The sequence below is a fragment of the Heterodontus francisci genome, unplaced genomic scaffold, assembly GCF_036365525.1.
Source record: "Heterodontus francisci isolate sHetFra1 unplaced genomic scaffold, sHetFra1.hap1 HAP1_SCAFFOLD_325, whole genome shotgun sequence".
In the NCBI taxonomy this organism is placed as follows: Eukaryota; Metazoa; Chordata; class Chondrichthyes; order Heterodontiformes; family Heterodontidae; genus Heterodontus; species Heterodontus francisci.
The window spans coordinates 2,042,057-2,060,242 of record NW_027140323.1 but is presented as its reverse complement, the minus strand read 5'-3'; the positions used below and the strand labels follow the sequence as shown (position 1 = coordinate 2,060,242).

Genomic DNA, 18,186 nt, shown 5'->3' with positions numbered 1-18,186 from the left:
GAACTTTCAGCCTCACAGTAGATTTTTCTGCAACCTCCGATTTTCACATTAACGCCAACATCCTCTCCTCCTCATTTCCCCTCATTCTCTTCTCAGCAACATTTTTTTCCAAGAGAAGTCAGTTCCGACTGCCACAAGACTCACACTGGATTGTGTGTGTGTGGGGGAGCGGGGGCGGGGGCGGGTGCGGGGCGGGGGGTGGCCGGGGGGTGGGGGCTTGGTGGGTGCGTGCATGTGCATTTGGTTGTGTCCGTGTTTATATGTGAGTGTTTGTGTGTGAATGTGAGTGTGCTTTGATTTTATTCCTCAATTGGCTGTGGGCGTGGCTAGCTAGGCCAGCATTTATTGCCCGTGTCTAATTGCTCGTGAGAATGACATGGTGAGTTTTAATCAGTGTGTGTATGGTGTTTGAGATGTTGTTTATGAATGTAGGGTCACTGACCCGTAACGTTAACTCTGCTTCTTTTTCCACAGATGCTGCCAGACCTGCTGAGTGGTTCCAGCATTTCTTGTTTTTATTTCAGATTTCAAGCATCCGCAGTATTTTGCTTTTAGTTGATGAATGTGGCTGCGTGTTTGTACTTGTGTGTATGTCATATTGAGCGGGGCTTGGGGGTAAATGTTTTAACCCATGTGACTCCTAAAAATATTATTCGTTTAAAAACTTTCAGTTTTCTTTCATTCATTGGGAATGGTCAATATTTTAATCTGGCCCATTTGAAGCTCATTTGTTGTTTTTTTTTGTCTTTGCCTCACACAAAAATGGCGGCCGCTGACGGACAGCACGGCAGGCCACGGCCTTTATTGCTGGCAAAGACAATCCGGGAAGAGACAGGGATGGGCCAAAGTTATCCGTCATCTCCAACAGCGCCAGGAGGAGTTTGTGGCTTTCTAGCTGCAGCAAGCAGATTGTTTTATTTGTTTAAAATAGTTATGAAAGAAATTATGTTACGTTTCTTTCTGGCAATTCCTTAGATTCCCTCATCCAAGTGGCCCAGTCTTCACCTGAGAAAAAAAAGACAGAGTTTGTTGGCAGGCTATTCTCCATGGAAGGCTGTACAACTGAGCCAGATCCTGTAACTCACTCAATAGTAGCAACTGTGGGAGCTCCATTGCCGGGGGAAGAGCAGCTAGTTCGAGACAGAAGGCCGGGAATCGTCTTCTCAAGGGGCAATTAAGGATCGGCAATTAATTCTTGTGTTGCTAATGGGAAGAACATGCTGTGAATCAATCCATACAGAAAACATTTTGGAAACAGATTTATTCTTTCATAGAGTGGCGAATGACACTGCAGTATATACTTATGATCTGTGAGTAAGGAAGTATGGTTTATGAATGGGTTAATGTGCGATCTCAATCTAATATTGCCACTGAATGTGAGCGGGTAGGTGAATAATGTCCATATTCTCCATTGATCAGCTCATCTGTGGTGGAAACCATCAGCCATGACTTTGTTATCTAAAACTTGATAAATCAAATACTCTCTTTACTGGCCTCCCTATTTCCTCTCTCCATAAAGTACAGTTCATCCAACTACCTGCTGTCCCATCTGTTAACTCGGACTGGGTTCCGTTCACCCATCTACCCCGTGTTTGCTGACCGACATTCGACCCTGGTCCAACAACATGATCTTAAAAAAATTCATCCTTGAGTTCAGATCCTTCCATGACCTCATCGCCATCTCTGCAACCTCCTCAGGCTCCACACCCCTCCCATGTCTGTATCCTACACAAGCCCCAGCAATACTCCCCAACTGTATCACCTCCTGCAACCCCTATTTCAGTCGCTATTGTTGAAACCTCCTCCAGCCCTACAACCCGCCCTATCCCTGTATCCTCCTCCAGCCCTGCAACTCACCCTATCTCCGCAACCACCTCAAGCCAGTACAACCCTCCTTACCTCGGTCAAATCCTCCAAACCTCCCACTCGCCCAATCTATCTAACTTCCTCAAGACCCTACAAATCTTCCTATTCCTTTAATATTTACAAACCCTGCAACCATACCTATCTCTGTTTCCTACTCGAGACCTGCACCCTGCCTATCTATGAAAACTCCTCCAGCCACTACCACACTCCGAGATTCTGCACTCCTATAATTATGGCACCTTGAGTATTTCCCAATAACGCTCCAAACAACACCACAGTCTGACTCGGTGATAGAGAGAGAGAGAGAGAGAGATAGAGAGAGAGAGAGGGGGTGGGGTGGGGGGTGGGATGGTGGGGAGAGATATGGAGCAGTGACCAGCTTGGGGGGAATGTAAGGGAGTCGGAATCAATAAAGTGTCTACAAAATAAGAACAAATAATATTCATAATAATGACTGACACAAAAAGCTTTCCACCATCTGCATCATTTTGCTGGTCTCCGACCAAGTTTTGTTCACTGAGTAGCACTGATGAACTGAGAATAGAACTCGTGGCGGTTGAGGGGTGACTGTGATTGCTATTTCTCTTCATATTCTACAGAGTGAACTCTGACTCTCTATCTTACCCCTTTTCTGTCCGGTCCTCCAAAGGTCAATTCTTGCACACCAGCACACTGTTGTTTGCCATGTGCAACCATCCACCTTGCCAAACCCGGTCAGTGTATTTCCGGTATCTAACTGTTCACTTCTGGCACGCTGCCCAGCTGCTCTTTGGTGCGTGTGACAACCCCAACACCAGTGGTTTTTCAGTCATCGAGCTCTCTGTCATCTCTTCTCTGCTGCTGCACTGCTCTTTGGCGAGTGTTTCTTCATGACCCCAACCCACCAATGTATTGTGCGACAACCCGCTGTCAGTCACCTCTTTCCCAATGTGGATAAATATTACTGTCATGTACTGGAAATACTTGGACCCGCCTTGGACTGCACTCAGTTGTATTATTTATTCATTAGTTGAATAATTGATGTAACTGGATATTTTACCGTGCTCTTGAACTGCTCTCTGAACTTGGACTGAGTCACCCCATAAATAAATGTGTTTGTGCAGCAACTTAAAATCCGCAACATCCATCCGACTTGTCGAAATATAGATTCAGAACTGTCGTAATCCCTGGGATCAGATACTGTGATGTTATAATATAAGAAATGTATAACATGCACCAACCATAGAAGTATGAAGCTGCCTGATATGGAGAAGAGTAAAATCACAGACTTCCTTCTGTTCTCCATCTCCGGGTCACTGCGATTCTCTCTCTTGTTTTGACCCCTCAGACCCTGGCGGACTCGACTGGCCACTAAAATGTGTCTGACTGTCAGAGCGTTGAGCAACAGAATTAAAGCGAATGGGAGCAATGGGGTTAAAAGCTTATTAAACCAGTCAAATCCCACCCATCCATTATCAGTATAATAGCTTACTTTTATAATACAAAACCACGGTACGTTGTCCATTATCCATATAGGTTCAAGCATAAAGTAGTAGGGAATGTTTTGTGAACAGAGCAGAATGCAAGTTGTTGCTAGAACCACAGCCGCAGTTTTCTCGGTGCAATATTTTGTTTTCAGCTTATGGCAACAAATGGCCACAAATCGATCAAAGATGAAAGTGACGGTGAACCAGACAGAACAGTCTGTGGCTGCACAGACCAGAACAATGTTAACACTACAGATAGGGGTGATTTTCAGGAAAGAACCTGGGAAATAATAAGTACAGATCCTCAACAGTATGACCTCAGTGATAATGACCAGTAGATCTGCCATTGCCATAGCCACCAGGTAACGAGTTGTGCAGGTGGAGAGGCCGCATTTTCCCCGAGCCAGGATTACAATCGCCACTAAATTAACTGGAAGAGAGAAAGGGGAATAATGATTGGAAATTAATGATCAACATTGCACAGACAGTAAGGACAGGATTTTATAATAACTTGCTTTTATAACACAAGACTATGGCACGTTGTCCATTATCCATATACGTCCAAGCATAAAGTAGAAGGGGATGTTTTGTGAACAGAGCAGAATGCAGGTTGTTGCTAGAATCACAGCCGCAGTTTTCTCGGTGCAAATAGGTGAGTTGCTGGCGTGCCAGAGCTTAACATTTTAAAAATCTCAATTCCGAGCACAACCCATCTCTGACCCGTCCATTTCTGGTTTTAATGGAGCTGTGACAGGGGACGGGCAGACTTACGTTCCAAGGAGGCAGGTTGGCAATTGGAATATTTTACTGATGCTGGAAATTTCTGATTTTATGTGTTTGACAGGTTTAACTCTGGCCTACCCACTTTCCCTGTTATCTTAGGGAACGTTTGCACGTGGAACGCCATGTACAAAGAAAGCTGGGTTTGGCCATTCTAACCATCCCCCACCAGAACTAGACCCCGAACGGTGAGATTAGACCCCACCCCCGGAATTAGACCCGCCCTTCCAGGATCAGACTTCCCTCCAGGATTGGACCACTCCCCCTTGATCAGACCATCCGTCGTCTCTTGGATAACATACTCTCCAGGACACATCCTTCCCTGGCCTGAGATCACACTTCAGGATAGGAGTCCCTTCCCCTGTTTTCAGGATTTGCAACCCAGTGATCGGACATTTCAAGACTCTCTCCCTCTCTAGAGTTAGCCTTTGGAGACCCCAATGTCAGGCACCTCCTCTCATACCCCGGGGTCAGTATTTGGACAAACCTGGTCCTAAGATCTAGTCGACACTCCTTCCTGCGCAATTAGAAGCAAAGCCTGTTAGTGTGACATCAGGCGGCAATCTGTCAACGATTAAAAAGTTAGTGTATGCAGTTAAAACTCTGGAACAGCTATCCTCACCTATGTCACTCACCCGTTAATATACAGACCAATGTAAAAACAAAATATTGACACTTCTGTAAATCTGATTGAAAATAGGACAATGTTGAAGTTGAAAATTGTTGTAGTGCCACTAAGCTAGTAATCAAGAGGACCAGGCAAATGTCTCGGGGACACGGATTCAAATTCCACCATGGCAGTTGGTGGAATTCAAATTCAATTTAATTCATAAAGTCAGCACATCAACAAAAAGCAGGAATTGAAAGTTAGTCTCAGTAATGGTGATACTAGCATTTTTATTGTCAAAAATTATCGGCTTCACTAATGTCCTTTAGGGAACGAAATATGCCATCCTTACTTGGTCTGGACTACATATGACTCCAGTCCAAGTGCAATGTGGTTGACTCTTAGCTGCCCTCTGAACTGGTCTGGCAAATAACTCAGTTGTCGAGGGAAATAAGGGATGACCAACCAATGCTGGCCTTACCAGCAGCACACACATCCCGTGGAAGAATTAAAGAAAACACTCAGCAGGGCAGACAACATCTGTGGATATAGCAAGGGAGTTAACGATTCAATCTGATAGGCTTTCTCCAGTACTGGGCGATATTCGAGATTAACAGTTTTAAAGCAATGATAGATTCTGTGAAAAGCCGGGTGTGGGAGAGGAAATAACAACGGGGAAGGTCTATGATGATTTGGAGGGCTGGAATGATACAAAGATAAACAAAATTATGGCGAATGTGCCAAAGAAAAAGGAGAGGATTAAAAAGTGGGTGGTTTAAATGGTTGCAGCAGTTTACAGAAGGAGGGAGGAACCTGGACAATCTGGCAAAGAAGAGCCAGGAAAAGTGACACAGAATGGTGGGTAAACCCACCAGCTGTGTATTAATAGGGAATCCCTACACCACCTCCATCCTGACTGACTCTGGTGTAACCATTCCCCAGTAACAGCACAGGCTGTCCGTGAAAGTGGAAGAAATGTTTATTATCTGAATATTTTAATCTCCGTGATGAACCCGAGATGCAATAAAACACCTATTAGAAATTAAGCTGCAATGGAAGAGGATAGGGGGTCAGCGACAGAGATGTCAGAGTGGAGTAGAATTTAGAATTAAAATGATAAGTGAATGGTAGCTCAGGGTTATGCTTGCAGAATGAACGGAGGAGTCAAGCAATGCAATCACCCAATCTGCATTTGCTCCTGTCCCAATGTCCGGAATATTTCACCATGTGTACTGAATACTATTACTAAATGGGAAGGAGTAGAGCTAATTGTTTCACCTGGAAGGATTGTTTGGGGCCTTGGATACAGGGAAGGAAGCAGGTAAAATGGAGTTCCGAAGAAGGGTCGCTGACCCGAAACGTTAACTCTGCTTCTCTTTCCACAGATGCTGCCAGACCTGCTGAGTGATTCCAGCATTTCTTGTTTTTGTTTCAGATTTCCAGCATCCGCAGTATTTTGCCTTTATTAAGGTAAAATGGAGTGTTGCCACTCCTGCCCTTGCATGGGAATGTGATAGGGAAAATTATCTGATATTGTGGGTAATTGAGGAGTGGACCAGGGTGCAGGGAACAGGGCAGTAGAAAAGGAGACAAATATATGTTTAGTGCTGGACTTAACCGGATATGGTGGAAATGTAGGAGGATGGTGTGTTCATTGTGGAGGCGAGTGGGCTGGAAACTGAGGACAAGGGGAACATTATGACTGTTTTGGCTGGAAGGGGACTGGGTGAAGGCAGGAACACGAAAAACAGGACAGCCCCGATGAAAGATCCTGTTAAACACAGTGGAGGGTAATTCTTGGATGATGAATAATGACGACATTTCTGAAGCATTGGTGTGAAAGGTAACATCATCGGAACAGATGAAATAGAGATGGAGAAACATGAGAATGGCACAGAGTCTTTCTAGGAAGTGGGGTGCGCGGAAAGGTAATCAAGGGAGCTGTGGGAGTTAGTGGGATTATAGTAGATATTCGTGGATAGTCCATCCATGAAATAGAGGCAGTATGGTCGAGGAAGGAAAGGGAACTGTCAGAGTCGGCCATGGGAAGCTCAGGGACGGATGGGATTGAGAGAAAATGTTGATGAAATTTTCCAGTTCAAGGCAGAAGAAGTAAAGGTCAGCAGCACAGTCAGCAAACTATCGGGAAAGAATGTGAAGGAAGCGAACAAAGAATGGTCCCCGTATTCAAAGCAAGTAAAGAACAGCTGAACAATACAGTCTTCCAGAGACATTATGTGAGTGTGTAATATCCCATTGTTTACACCCGAGGTCCATACACCTATAATTTACAACAGGGTTCCTGCACAGGAGTCAGGATCACAAAACGGGGCTGGTTTTGATTCCCAGGCCAGAGTCACTGACAACGAGTGAAATTCCAGTGGAAATGGTGAGCGAATGACACAAAACTAATCAATTTCAAATGGGTCGCTCGGTATCGACCAGCAAAAGATGGTGGAAGGAAACTAGCTGGGAATCGGGCTCATTGTGCTGGGGCCTGTTCTCCTCCCGAAGTCGGGTTTTGTTGTTGGGGCTTGGATAATCGAGGCAGAATCATTTCCCACAGAGTCTGACATCAGGATTGCAGGTTTTGATTCTCCCAGGAGCTGGATAGGCCAAATGATGCCTTCACGCCCAGAGGCCAACTGAGGTCCTTGAGTGGCCTATTAACGGGGCTATAGCTTCACAGGACTGGAACTAATATCCTCACAGGGAGATTGGACAGTACTGCTGGGGAGGGTTTAAACTATCTTGTCAGTGGGATGGGAAGCGGAGGCATAGCTCAAATTGGAAGGAAGTCGAGCTTAAAACAGGAGGGAGAAATGTAGACAGCAACAGTAGAAGGTAGGCGACACAAAGGCAAGCCTCAACTAGGTTTAGAATGCAGAATAATATTAAGAAGCCAAGGTTAAGTGTGCTCTACCTGAATGCACTCAGAATTCGAAACAAGGTAGGTTATTTAAAGGCACAGATAGAGGTAAATGGGTATGATCTAATTGTCATTACTTAAACGTGGCTATAGGGTGACCAAGACCAGGAACATTTGGAAAGGAAAGGAACGCAGGAAAAGGAGATGGTTTAGCGCTGATAATGTGGGATGGGATTAGTATATTACTAAGGGATGATCTCATATCATAAAAAGAAAATGTGGTGCTTGGGTGGAGCTACGAAACAGCAAGGGGCAGCAAACATTGGTAGCAGTTGCTTATAGGCCAACAAGCAGTAGTGAAAGTGTGGGGCATGGCATTAATCAGGAGATTATAAACATGTAGAATGGGTAATACAGTGATTATAGTTGACTTCAATCTGCAGATCGACAGGGATAATCTAATGAGCACTGATGCTGTGGAGGAGGAGTCGTTGGACTGTTACGAACGGTTTTCTGGAGCAATATGTTGGGGAACAGAGTAGATAACAGGCTATTTTAGATCCAGTATTAGGTAATGAGAAAGGGATAATTAATAATCTTGTTGGCAAAGATGCTTCCAGGATGAGTGACCATTTCTGATAGCATTTTACGTTATGTTTGAAAGTGAGGTAGTTCAACCTGAAGCCAGGGTGTTAATTTTGAACAAAGGAAATTATGAAGGTATGAGGGGCAAATTGGCTGCGGTGGATTGGGAAAATACATTAAAAGGTCTGACGGTACAGACGCAATGGAAAGTCTTCAAAAAATAATTTCATAGTTTACAGCAACTGTACATTCCTTCAAGGTACAAACAAACTAAAAGTAAAGGCAGTCAACAGTGGCTAACAAAGGAAGTTAAGGATTGCAGAAGATTAAAATGAAATGCCAATAAAGTTGCCTGAAATAGTAGTAAACCAGTGGAATGGGAAGATTTGAGAATACATTAAAGCAGCACCAAAACATGATAAAGAAAGAGAGAACAGAATAGGAATGTAATAACCAGAAAACAGGCAAAATAGCGCACTGCAAAAGCTTCTGTATGTCCATAAAAAGGAAATGTTTGTCTCAGTCAAATGTGGGTCCATTACAGGCAGTGTCAACAAAATTTATAATTGGAACAAAGACATTGCAGAGAAGCTAAATGACTTCTTTGTGCCTTTCTTCACTGAGGAAGATACAAGAAATCTCCCAACATTAGAGATCCAAGGGACTCGGGAGAAAGGAGATATGATGGACATTAGTGTGATGATGATGGCTGTATTGGAGAAATGAATGGGGCTGAAGGTTCCTGCAGATTTGAAGGTAGCAAATGTCACACCACTATTTTCGAAGGGAGGGAGACAGAAAACAGGGAACTGCAGACCTGTTAGCCTTACATCAGTAGTAGGGAAAATATAAAGATCTATTGTACAGGATGTGATAAATGGATACTTGGATAATAATGATCTGCTTGGACACAGTCAACATGGTTTCATGAATGGGAATTCATATTTGACGAACCTGTTGGAGCTTTTTGAGCATTTTACCAGCAAAATTGAGAAAGGGGAGTCGGTGGACCTGTTGTACTTGGATTTTCCGAAGGCTTTTGAAAACGTCACCCACAGCAGATTGATAGCAAAATTAAAGCACGTGGGATAGGAGGCAATATACTGACATGGATTAAGGATTGGTTAGCAGGCTGAAAACAGAGAGTAGGAATAAACGTGTCATTGGCATTAGCAGGCTCCCATTGGCAGGCTGCAAATAGTGAGGTACCACAGGGATCAGTACAAGGGCCTTAGCTGTTCACAAGATACATTAATGATTTGGATGTGGGGGCCAAATGTAATATTTTCAAGTTGGCGGATGACACAAAACTAGGTGTAAATGTGTGTTGTGAGGAATATGCAAATTCGCTTCAAGGGGATTTGATCAGACCGACTGAGTGGTCAAGGAAGTGTCAGATAGAATATAACGTGGAAAATTGTGAGGTTATCCATTTTGGCAAGAGCAGCAGATGTGCAAAGTATATCTTAAATGGCAAGAGATTAGAAAGTGCAGACGTACAAAGGGACCTCCATATCTTTGTCAATAAGTCACTGAAAGCTAACATGCAGGTGCAGCACGCAATTAAGAAGGCGAATGGTATGTTAGCCTTTATCACAAGAGGATTTGAGTGCAGGAATTGTGAAGTCTTGCTTCAATTGTACAGAACCTTGGTTAGACCGCAACAAGATTATTGTGTGCAGTTTTGGTCCCCTTTCCCCAGGATGGATCTTATTGCCACAGAGGGAGTGCAACGAATGTTCATCAGACTTGTTCCCAGGATGGCGGGAATGTCCGATGATGAGTAATTGCAGAACCTGGGCGAGTATTCTCTCGAGTTTCGAAGAATGAGAGGTGATCTCAGTCAAACCTAAAAAATACATAAAGGGACAGACAGGGTAGTTGCAAGTAAGATTGTTCCCTTGGGTGGGGAGTCTAGAACCAGGAGACCCAATTTTAAAAAAAGAAGGAAACCATTTAGGAGAGAGTTGAGGAGCAATTCCTTTCCTCAGAAGGTTGTGAATCTTTGGAATTCCCTGCCTCAGAGGGCTGTGGAAGCTTAGTCATTGAGTATATTTAAAGCAGAAATTGCGGGATTTCTAAATACGAATGACATAAGGAGATATCGGGATAGTGTGTAAAAATGCATTGAAGTGACTGATCAGCCATGATCGTCCTGAATGGTGGAGAAAGCTTGAAGGGCTGAATGGCCTACTGCTTCTCTTCTGTTCCTCGTACCGGCAGTGGCCACCGCTCCCAGTGGTACTGCCGTTACTGCTGAGCTGCTGGCCCTGTGATTGTGCAACCAACGGCCCAATAAAGTCTTTAATGGGATGGGGATCCCGTCTCGTTAAACTTTCACCCGAAAAGACAGCTGGGTCTGTCCTGAGGGTGGCGGTGGGGAGAGGGGAGGGGATGACATTTCAGGCCTACTCCGGGAATCCTGCCTCCTGCACATGACCCAGCCCATCGCATCTGTCAGAATGATCCCATCCACTGAGCTTAAAGATAGCTCGCATTTACTGGGCTTTGGAGCAGAGAGGACAAACTGACATGGACAAACATGTAAATGGATTTCTGAAACACATCTGCGAGCTTAGAAGATAGGAAGTGCCATGTGTTTTGGGACAGTCAGGGCAACATGAGCCAGGGAATGAGGATTCAGAGCCTGAAGAAGGGGAAGAGAGGTCGTTGAGGGGAAGAAATTACTGTCCAATAATAATGAATAAATTCCAATAAAATAAATCCCGCAACATTTAAGGTAGAAAGTTGTAAATATTTGATAAGTTAACTAAGAGTGGTTAAAGTCTATGGTTCGGATTCATTGTGACCGCACATATTAAAAAGATAGGGAAGAAGCACAAGAGGCATTATTATCGGTTCATTAATAATCATCAGGTAAGGAAATAGTCTCAGAGGACTGACGGACAGTTAATGTGGTTGTTGTATTTTACACGTAAGGCAGAACATGTCCAAATAGCTATATCTCAGTTAGCGTTGACGGCACAGAAGTTACTGGATTCCCTTTTCTGAGATGTAATGGATAAACATCTGGAAACACCTGAATAATGAAGAGTATTCAGCACATATTCCAAAATGAAGGTCATACCTTATTGGATTTTTGAATAATGTCAGAAAGCTTAGATACATGTAATACAGTTGATGTAAGGTCTTCAATAAGGGACCATGTATCAGACTGATGACGAATCACAGAGCAAGTGAATTTAGGGGACAAGTAGCAGAATGGACAACAATCCGACTACAAAAACAGAAAACAGGGAATAAGGGTGAAAGGTATTTTGTCAGATTGGCAGAAGTTGGGAAGTGTTTTCCACAAAGGTCAGCACTGCGAATACTGTCCTTCACCATTTAGATAAACCATATGGATGTGGGAAGTAGAAGCACAATTTCACACTTTGCAGCCAAGTTCAAATTCAGAGTACAGTTAATACCGAGTAAGAATGCAACCAAATACGTGAAAACAATATTAATAAGACTTGATAAAGTTGCACAAAGGGCATTTAAATGCCAAATTATTTTGAGGTTTGCTAAGTGTGCGCTGCTTAATTTTGTTCTGAAAAATAAGCATCTCAAATAATCCTTGGACGACAAGAGACTGAATGGGGTCAAAGGTGAAAATAGGTTCAGGGGACAGATTCTCAAATCATTTAAAGTAGCAGCACATGTTAACAGGCCCGTAAAATACAAAAAATCACAGGAGTTCAATACCAGAGGATAGGAATTGAAAAAAAAAAACAAAGAGCTGATTTTATACTAAAATAGAAACATGGTTTTACAAGACTTGGCGTACTGTGTGTAGTTCTAGTCCCCATGTTACAAAAAGGATACTGATGCACTCGAGATGGTGCAATTATTTTTAACAGGATGATACCAGAGCTGAGAGAAGTGAACTGCTTATTTCACCATTCATATTTTACTAAGTCCATGACAGTATTGGTAGGAGTGACAACCGCACAGTCCTTGTGGAGACGAAGTCCCACCTTCACATTGAGGATACCATCCATCGTGTTGTGCGGCACTATCACTGTGCTGAATGGGATCGATTTCGATCGGATCTAGCAATGCAAAACTGGGCATCCATGAGGCGCTGTGGGCCATCAGCAGCAGCAGAATTGTACTCAACCACAACCTGTATCCTCATGGGCCGGCATATCCCCCACTCTACCATTACCATCAAGCCAGGAGACCAACCCTGGTTCAATGAAGAGTGCAGGAGGGCATGCCAGGAGCAGCACCAGGAGGTGTCAACCTGGTGAAGCTACAACCCAGGACTACTTGCATGCCAAACTGCGTAAGCAGCATGTGATAGACAGAGCTAAGCGATTCCATAACCAACGGATCAGATCTAAGCTCTGCAGTCCTGCCACATCCAGCCGTGAATGGTGGTGGACAATTAAACAACGAACTGGAGGATGTGGATCCACAAATATCCCCATCCTCAATGATGGGAGAGCCCAGCACATCAGTGTGAAAGATAAGGCTGAAGCATTTGCAACAATCTTCAGCCAGAAGTGCCGAGTTGATGATCCATCTCGGCCTCCTCCTGAAGTCCTCAGCATCACAGATGCCAAACTTCAGCCAATTCGATTTACTCCACGTAATATCAAGAAACGACTGAAGGCACTGGATACTGCAAAAGCTATGGGGCCTGACAACATTCTGGCAATAGTACTGAAGACCTGTGCTCCAGAACTTGCCGCGCCCCAAGCCAAGCTGTTCCAGCAGAGCTACAACACTGGCATCTACGCTGCAATGTGGAAAATTGCCCAGGTATGTCCTGTACACAGAAAGCAGGACAAATCCATCCCGGAGAACTACCGCCCCATTAGCCTCCTCTCAATCATCAGTAAAGTGATGGAAGGTGTCATCAACAGTGCCATCAAGCGGCACTAGCTTAGCAACAACCTGCTCAGTGATGCTCAATTTGGGTTCCGCCAGGGCCATTCAGCTCCTGACCTCATTAAAGCCTTGGTTCAAACATGGACAAAAGAGCTGAACTCAAGAGGTGAGGTGAGAGTGACTGCCCTTGACATCAAGGCAGCATTTGACCGAGTGTGGCATCAAGGAGCCCTAGCAAAACTGAGGTCAATGGGAATCAGGGGGAAAACCCTCTGCTGGCTGGAGTCATACCTGGCGCAAAGGAAGATGGTTGTGGTTGTTGGAGGTCAATAATCTGAGCTCCAGGACATTGCTGCAGGAGTACCTCAGGGTAGTGTCCTAGGGCCAACCATCTTCAGCTGCTTCATCAATGACATTCCTTCAATCATAAGGTCAGAAGTGGGGATATTCGCTGATGATTGCTCAATGTTCAGCACCATTCGCAACTCCTCAGATACTGAAGCAGTCTGTGTAGAAATGCAGCGAATACTGGACAATATCCAGGCTTGGGCTGATAAGTGGCAAGTAACATTCGCGCCACACAAGTGCCAGGCAATGACCATCTCCAACAAGAGAGAATCTAACCATTACCCTTGACATTCAACGGCATTACCATCGCGGAATCCCCCACGATCAACATCCTATCCTCGGGGCTACCATTGACCGAAAACTGAACTGGAGTCGCCATATCAATACCGTGGCTCCAAGAGCAGGTCAGAGGCTAGGATTCCTGAGGCGAGTAACTGACATCCTGACTCCCCAAAGCCTTTCCACCATCTACCAGGCACACGTCAGGAGTGTGATGGAATACTCTCCACTTGCTTGGGTGGGTGCAGTTCCAACAACACTCACAAAGCTAGACACCATCCAGGACAAAACAGCCGGCTTGATTGGCACCCCATCTACAAACATTCACTCCCTCCACCACCGACACACATTGGCAGCAGTGTGTACCATCTACAAGATGCACTGCAGCAATGCACCAAGGCTCCTTAGACAGCACCTTCCAAACCCGTGACCTCGACCAACTAGAAGGACAAGGTCGGCAAATACATGGGAACACCACCATCTGCAAGCTCCCGTCCAAGTCACACACCATCCTGACTTGGAACTGTATCGCCGTTCCTTCACTGTCGCTGGGTCAAAATCCTGGAACTCCCTTCCTAACAGCACTGTGGGTGTACCTACCCCACCTGGACAGCAGTGGTTCAAGAAGGCAGCTCACCACCACCTTCTCAAGGGAAATTAGGGATGGGCAATAAATGCTGGCCTGGCCAGCGGCGCCCACATCCCGTGAATGAATAAAAAAAAAGTTAATATTTCCCTCCCGTGCTCTGATCTCTGTAATATGAAAACCGTATATATATTTCATTAGCTATAGGCGTCTCCTCACAGGGACACAACTCACTGAGCCAAGGACATAGATTGGCATAGGTTACATCTGTTGAGATTCTGAACCTGAGACATGAACTGATCCGTCAAATCTTAATCTGTTACATCAGTGGACGATTCAACAAACACAGCCCAATATTTATCCTGTGCCATTAATAGGTAATTGGTTTCAGCACACGTGAACCACAGCTTCGCAGGACTATGTGGGGTGAAGGGATTAATCAGCATTAAAATAAATATTGTTTACAGTAACTATACTCAGTTTATGAATAATTCATTATTACAGTATTAGAATACTGTATCAGTGCTGTCCTGCGGTTTAATTGTCGGTAAATAGTTAGCATCTGTTTCAGTCGGAACAGTTCAAAAGGAAACAGAGAAATATCAATACATTTAAATTTATACATGGATTAGAAGACCTCAGTAAACATCTTCCGCTTGGCAATCAATTCGTAAGACCCAAAGGCATCTCAATAGAGAGATCTATCATCTGAAACAAAGATTTCAAAATAGAAACGGATTGGAAAATTGCTTTCATTACAGTAAAACATGTTCACTGGGATCAGGTGTCCCACTCCAGTTCATGAGCAACACTCCGCACAATTCCACAATGACAGATACTCCCAATAGTACATGACCACTGGAGTCAGATGTTTCACTCCAGTTAGTGACCCACACTCAGTACAATTCTACATTGACAGATAGTCCCAATAATACCTTCTTTTAAAGATTTGGCTTCAGTGATATCTAAGTTCACATTACACGATTTTCCTCTGAATGCAATAACTTGACAATTCAGAGAGCCTATCAGTTACAATCAGAGGTTTATTATCAGTAAATGGAATGCAATAAAACCGCAGCGATAATGCTGGATATTTGACATAAGTAAATGATATCAGTGATCGGTTGTCTGTATATCGCTGCCCACTAAATCACCAAGTAACATTCTTTATCAGAGAAGAAATATAAACAAGCTCACAGACAGTTTTACACAACTTCAATGGTTATAATCACTTACCAGGAGCACCAATGATGGCAAGGATAAGGTAATATATTTTGCTGATACTGATCAGTGTTTCAAGCATTTTCTGTATGCAATGATCTGTCCCTTTGCACTGCAGGCAATCTCTCTGTATTAAACTCTGAGGTGATACGTTCCCAGAGCCTATAATTTATACCCTTTGGGATCTCCACGTGGAAATTGAAATTGCAACTTTTATTTTTAATTTGAACAAACAGATTACAACATCGAGTTCAGTCCTTATTGTAATAAAATACATATGTTTCTGAAGTTGAACTGGAAAACTGCTAAGACTGGGCTATTCTAATCACATCTATTAACTCATAGAAATTGGAAGCCTATTCTCCTAGTAATGAGGTTGTTCTTCCAAAAATCATCCATCATATCTCTAGTCACATGTTGTTTCAGTGATGTCCTTCACTCGACTGTGACCATTCAGCAATTTAACTCCCAATGTGTGGATGTTTCCCTCAGGGCTGCTCTACTTCACTGTGGATTGTGGCTGTCCCCTTTAACTTTGGTCATTCAGTAATTAAATACCAAGTGTGGAATATCTCTCTCAAGGCTGCTCTTCTTCATTGTGGGATATGGTTGCTTCTTTAACTGCGGACTTTCAATTAAGTGATTAAAAAGAGTTATTTGTGATTATGCATTGCAGAATTGAACTAATGCAGCAAATCATCCTTCGTTACCAATGCTACCCCACATCCTTTTCCTTTTTCCTATCTTTCCTAAATGATGAATACCCTTGAAATTTCAGTTCCCAGCTTTGGTCAGCTGCAGCCACGTGTCCGTTAAAAATCAACCGAGTTTATTAATGTTCCATCAATTCATCGATTCTGCCTTAATGCGAATGCTACATTCAGTCGATGGAGTGCCTTACATTTGGCCTTTATTTACTTGTTCCCCCGTATGTTGACCCGATCTAATGCTGGCCTTTGTTTCTGCTGCTGCTTTCCACTTTCGCTTACTTCCTTTGTTACTACCATAACCAGCTTTGATTTTCTCCTGTCTGAAATCCCTCTCAGGTTCCCATCCTCTGCCAAGCTAGTTTCAAACCTCGCCAGCATCACCAACAAATCGTCCTGCGAGGTTATTTGTCTCGGTCCTGCTAAGGTATAATCCATGCTTCTTGTCGAGTTTCCACCTGCCCAGAACGAGTACTGATGCCTCAAGAATCTAATGTCCTCCCACCTGCAACATCTTTCCAGCCACGCCTTCATTTGCTCCACACTCCTATTTCTGTACTCACTAGCATGTAGCACTGGGAGTAATCATTAACTTACTCCTTTTGAAGTCTTGCTTTTTAATCTCTTTCCTATCTCCCTACAATCTGTTTCCAAGTCTTCATCCCTCTTTCTACCTGTCTTTAGTAGAGATGCGGTCCATGAGCTCTGGCTGTTCACCCACCCTGCAGTTGCACAGTGATATCCTTGACCCTGTCACCAGGGAGGTAACATACCATCCTGGCGTCACATCCATGGTCGCAGACATGACTGTCTGTTCACCTAATTATTGAATCCCCCACCACCTTCACTTTTCCACTCCTCTTCCTCCTGTACTGTGCAGTTGAGCTGTCCGTGGTTTCACGGACTTAGCTGTGGTTGCACAACCATGAGGAACCATCATCTTCACCTGTAAGCAAAGAGGAAATTCTATTAGTGAGTGAGCTCGACTCAGCGGAAACCTGGACTACCTGCCTGGTCCTCCAAGTCTCTCTGGTGGTCACCCATCCCCTCTCTGTCTGCACTCTCTTCACCTACAATGTGAACACATCTCTAAACATGCTATCTAAATAGTTCTCAGCCTCACGGATGTGGCACAGTGACTCCTGCCATCGCACACGTTCAAAACCCAGGAGATCAGCTTTCTGTTGCTGGTGACACTCCCTGAACATGTCGTCGTCCATGCAACTGGAAGCGTCCAGAAACAATACCCCCCATTTTAAACATCCAGCATGCTATGCCACTGTGGAAGCCATCACACCCTCATGACAGGTTCACCAGCAGATGGAGATGGTGATTGGGGGGACAGTAACTGCAGTGAGACAGGGACACCAGCAGATGGAGATGGTGAGAGAGGGGACAGTAACTGCAGTGAGGCCGGGACACCAGCAGATGGAGATGGTGAGAGAGGACAGTAACTGCAGTGAGACAGGGACAGAAGCAGATGGAAATGGTGAGAGGGGGGACAGTAACTGCAGTGAGACAGGGACACCACAGATGGAGATGGTGAGAGAGGACAGTAACTGCAGTGAGACAGGGACAGAAGCAGATGGAAATGATGAGAGGGGGATAGTAACTGCAGTGAGACAGGGACACCAGCAGATGGAGAGGGTGACGAGATGGCTGGGGGTGGTGGGGCGCAGTCACTGCAGTGATACAGGGACACCAGCAGATGGAGATGGTGAGAGGGGACTGTAACTGTAGTGATACAGGGACACCAGCAGATGGAGATCTAGGCGGCTGAAAAAAGACGAAGCTTTGAAAGAATATCGGGATTGTAGGCGCAATCTGAAACGAGGAATTAAGAGGGCTAAAAGGGGTCATGAAATATCTTTAGCAAACAGGGTTAAGGAAAATCCCAAAGCCTTTTATTCATATATAAGGATCAAGAGGGTAACTAGAGAAAGGATTGGCCCACTCAAGGACAAAGGAGGAAAGTTATGCGAAGAAAATGGGCGAGATTCTAAACGAGCACTTTGCATCGGTATTCACCGAGG

At 44.4% G+C, this 18,186-nt stretch overlaps 1 protein-coding gene across 1 annotated transcript; it reads right to left on the bottom strand.

Annotated features, from left to right (window-relative positions):
* Window positions 1–2,860: 2,860 nt before the first annotated feature.
* LOC137359260 (neuropeptides capa receptor-like) lies at window positions 2,861–16,591 on the bottom strand. Its single transcript, XM_068025315.1, has 6 exons — window positions 16,365–16,591; window positions 16,005–16,074; window positions 11,262–11,411; window positions 10,368–10,443; window positions 9,891–10,022; window positions 2,861–3,762 (listed from the first exon to the last, which is right to left on the bottom strand). Exons 1-6 carry the CDS (start codon window positions 16,589–16,591, stop codon window positions 2,861–2,863), a joined length of 1,557 nt encoding a protein of 518 aa, XP_067881416.1.
* Between the last annotated feature and the right edge of the window lie 1,595 nt (window positions 16,592–18,186).

Coding starts and splice junctions, on each gene's coding strand:
- LOC137359260 (XM_068025315.1), bottom strand. CDS start 16,591: ATGGATTATACCTTAGCAGGACCGAGACAAATAACCTCGCAGGACGAT. Junction 16,075..16,364: donor GTCAACATACGGGGGAACAA/GTAAATAAAGGC, acceptor CTTAATTGAAAG/TCCGCAGTTAAAGAAGCAAC. Junction 11,412..16,004: donor AGAGAGATATTCCACACTTG/GTATTTAATTAC, acceptor CTGTTTTTGTAG/TCGGATTGTTGTCCATTCTG.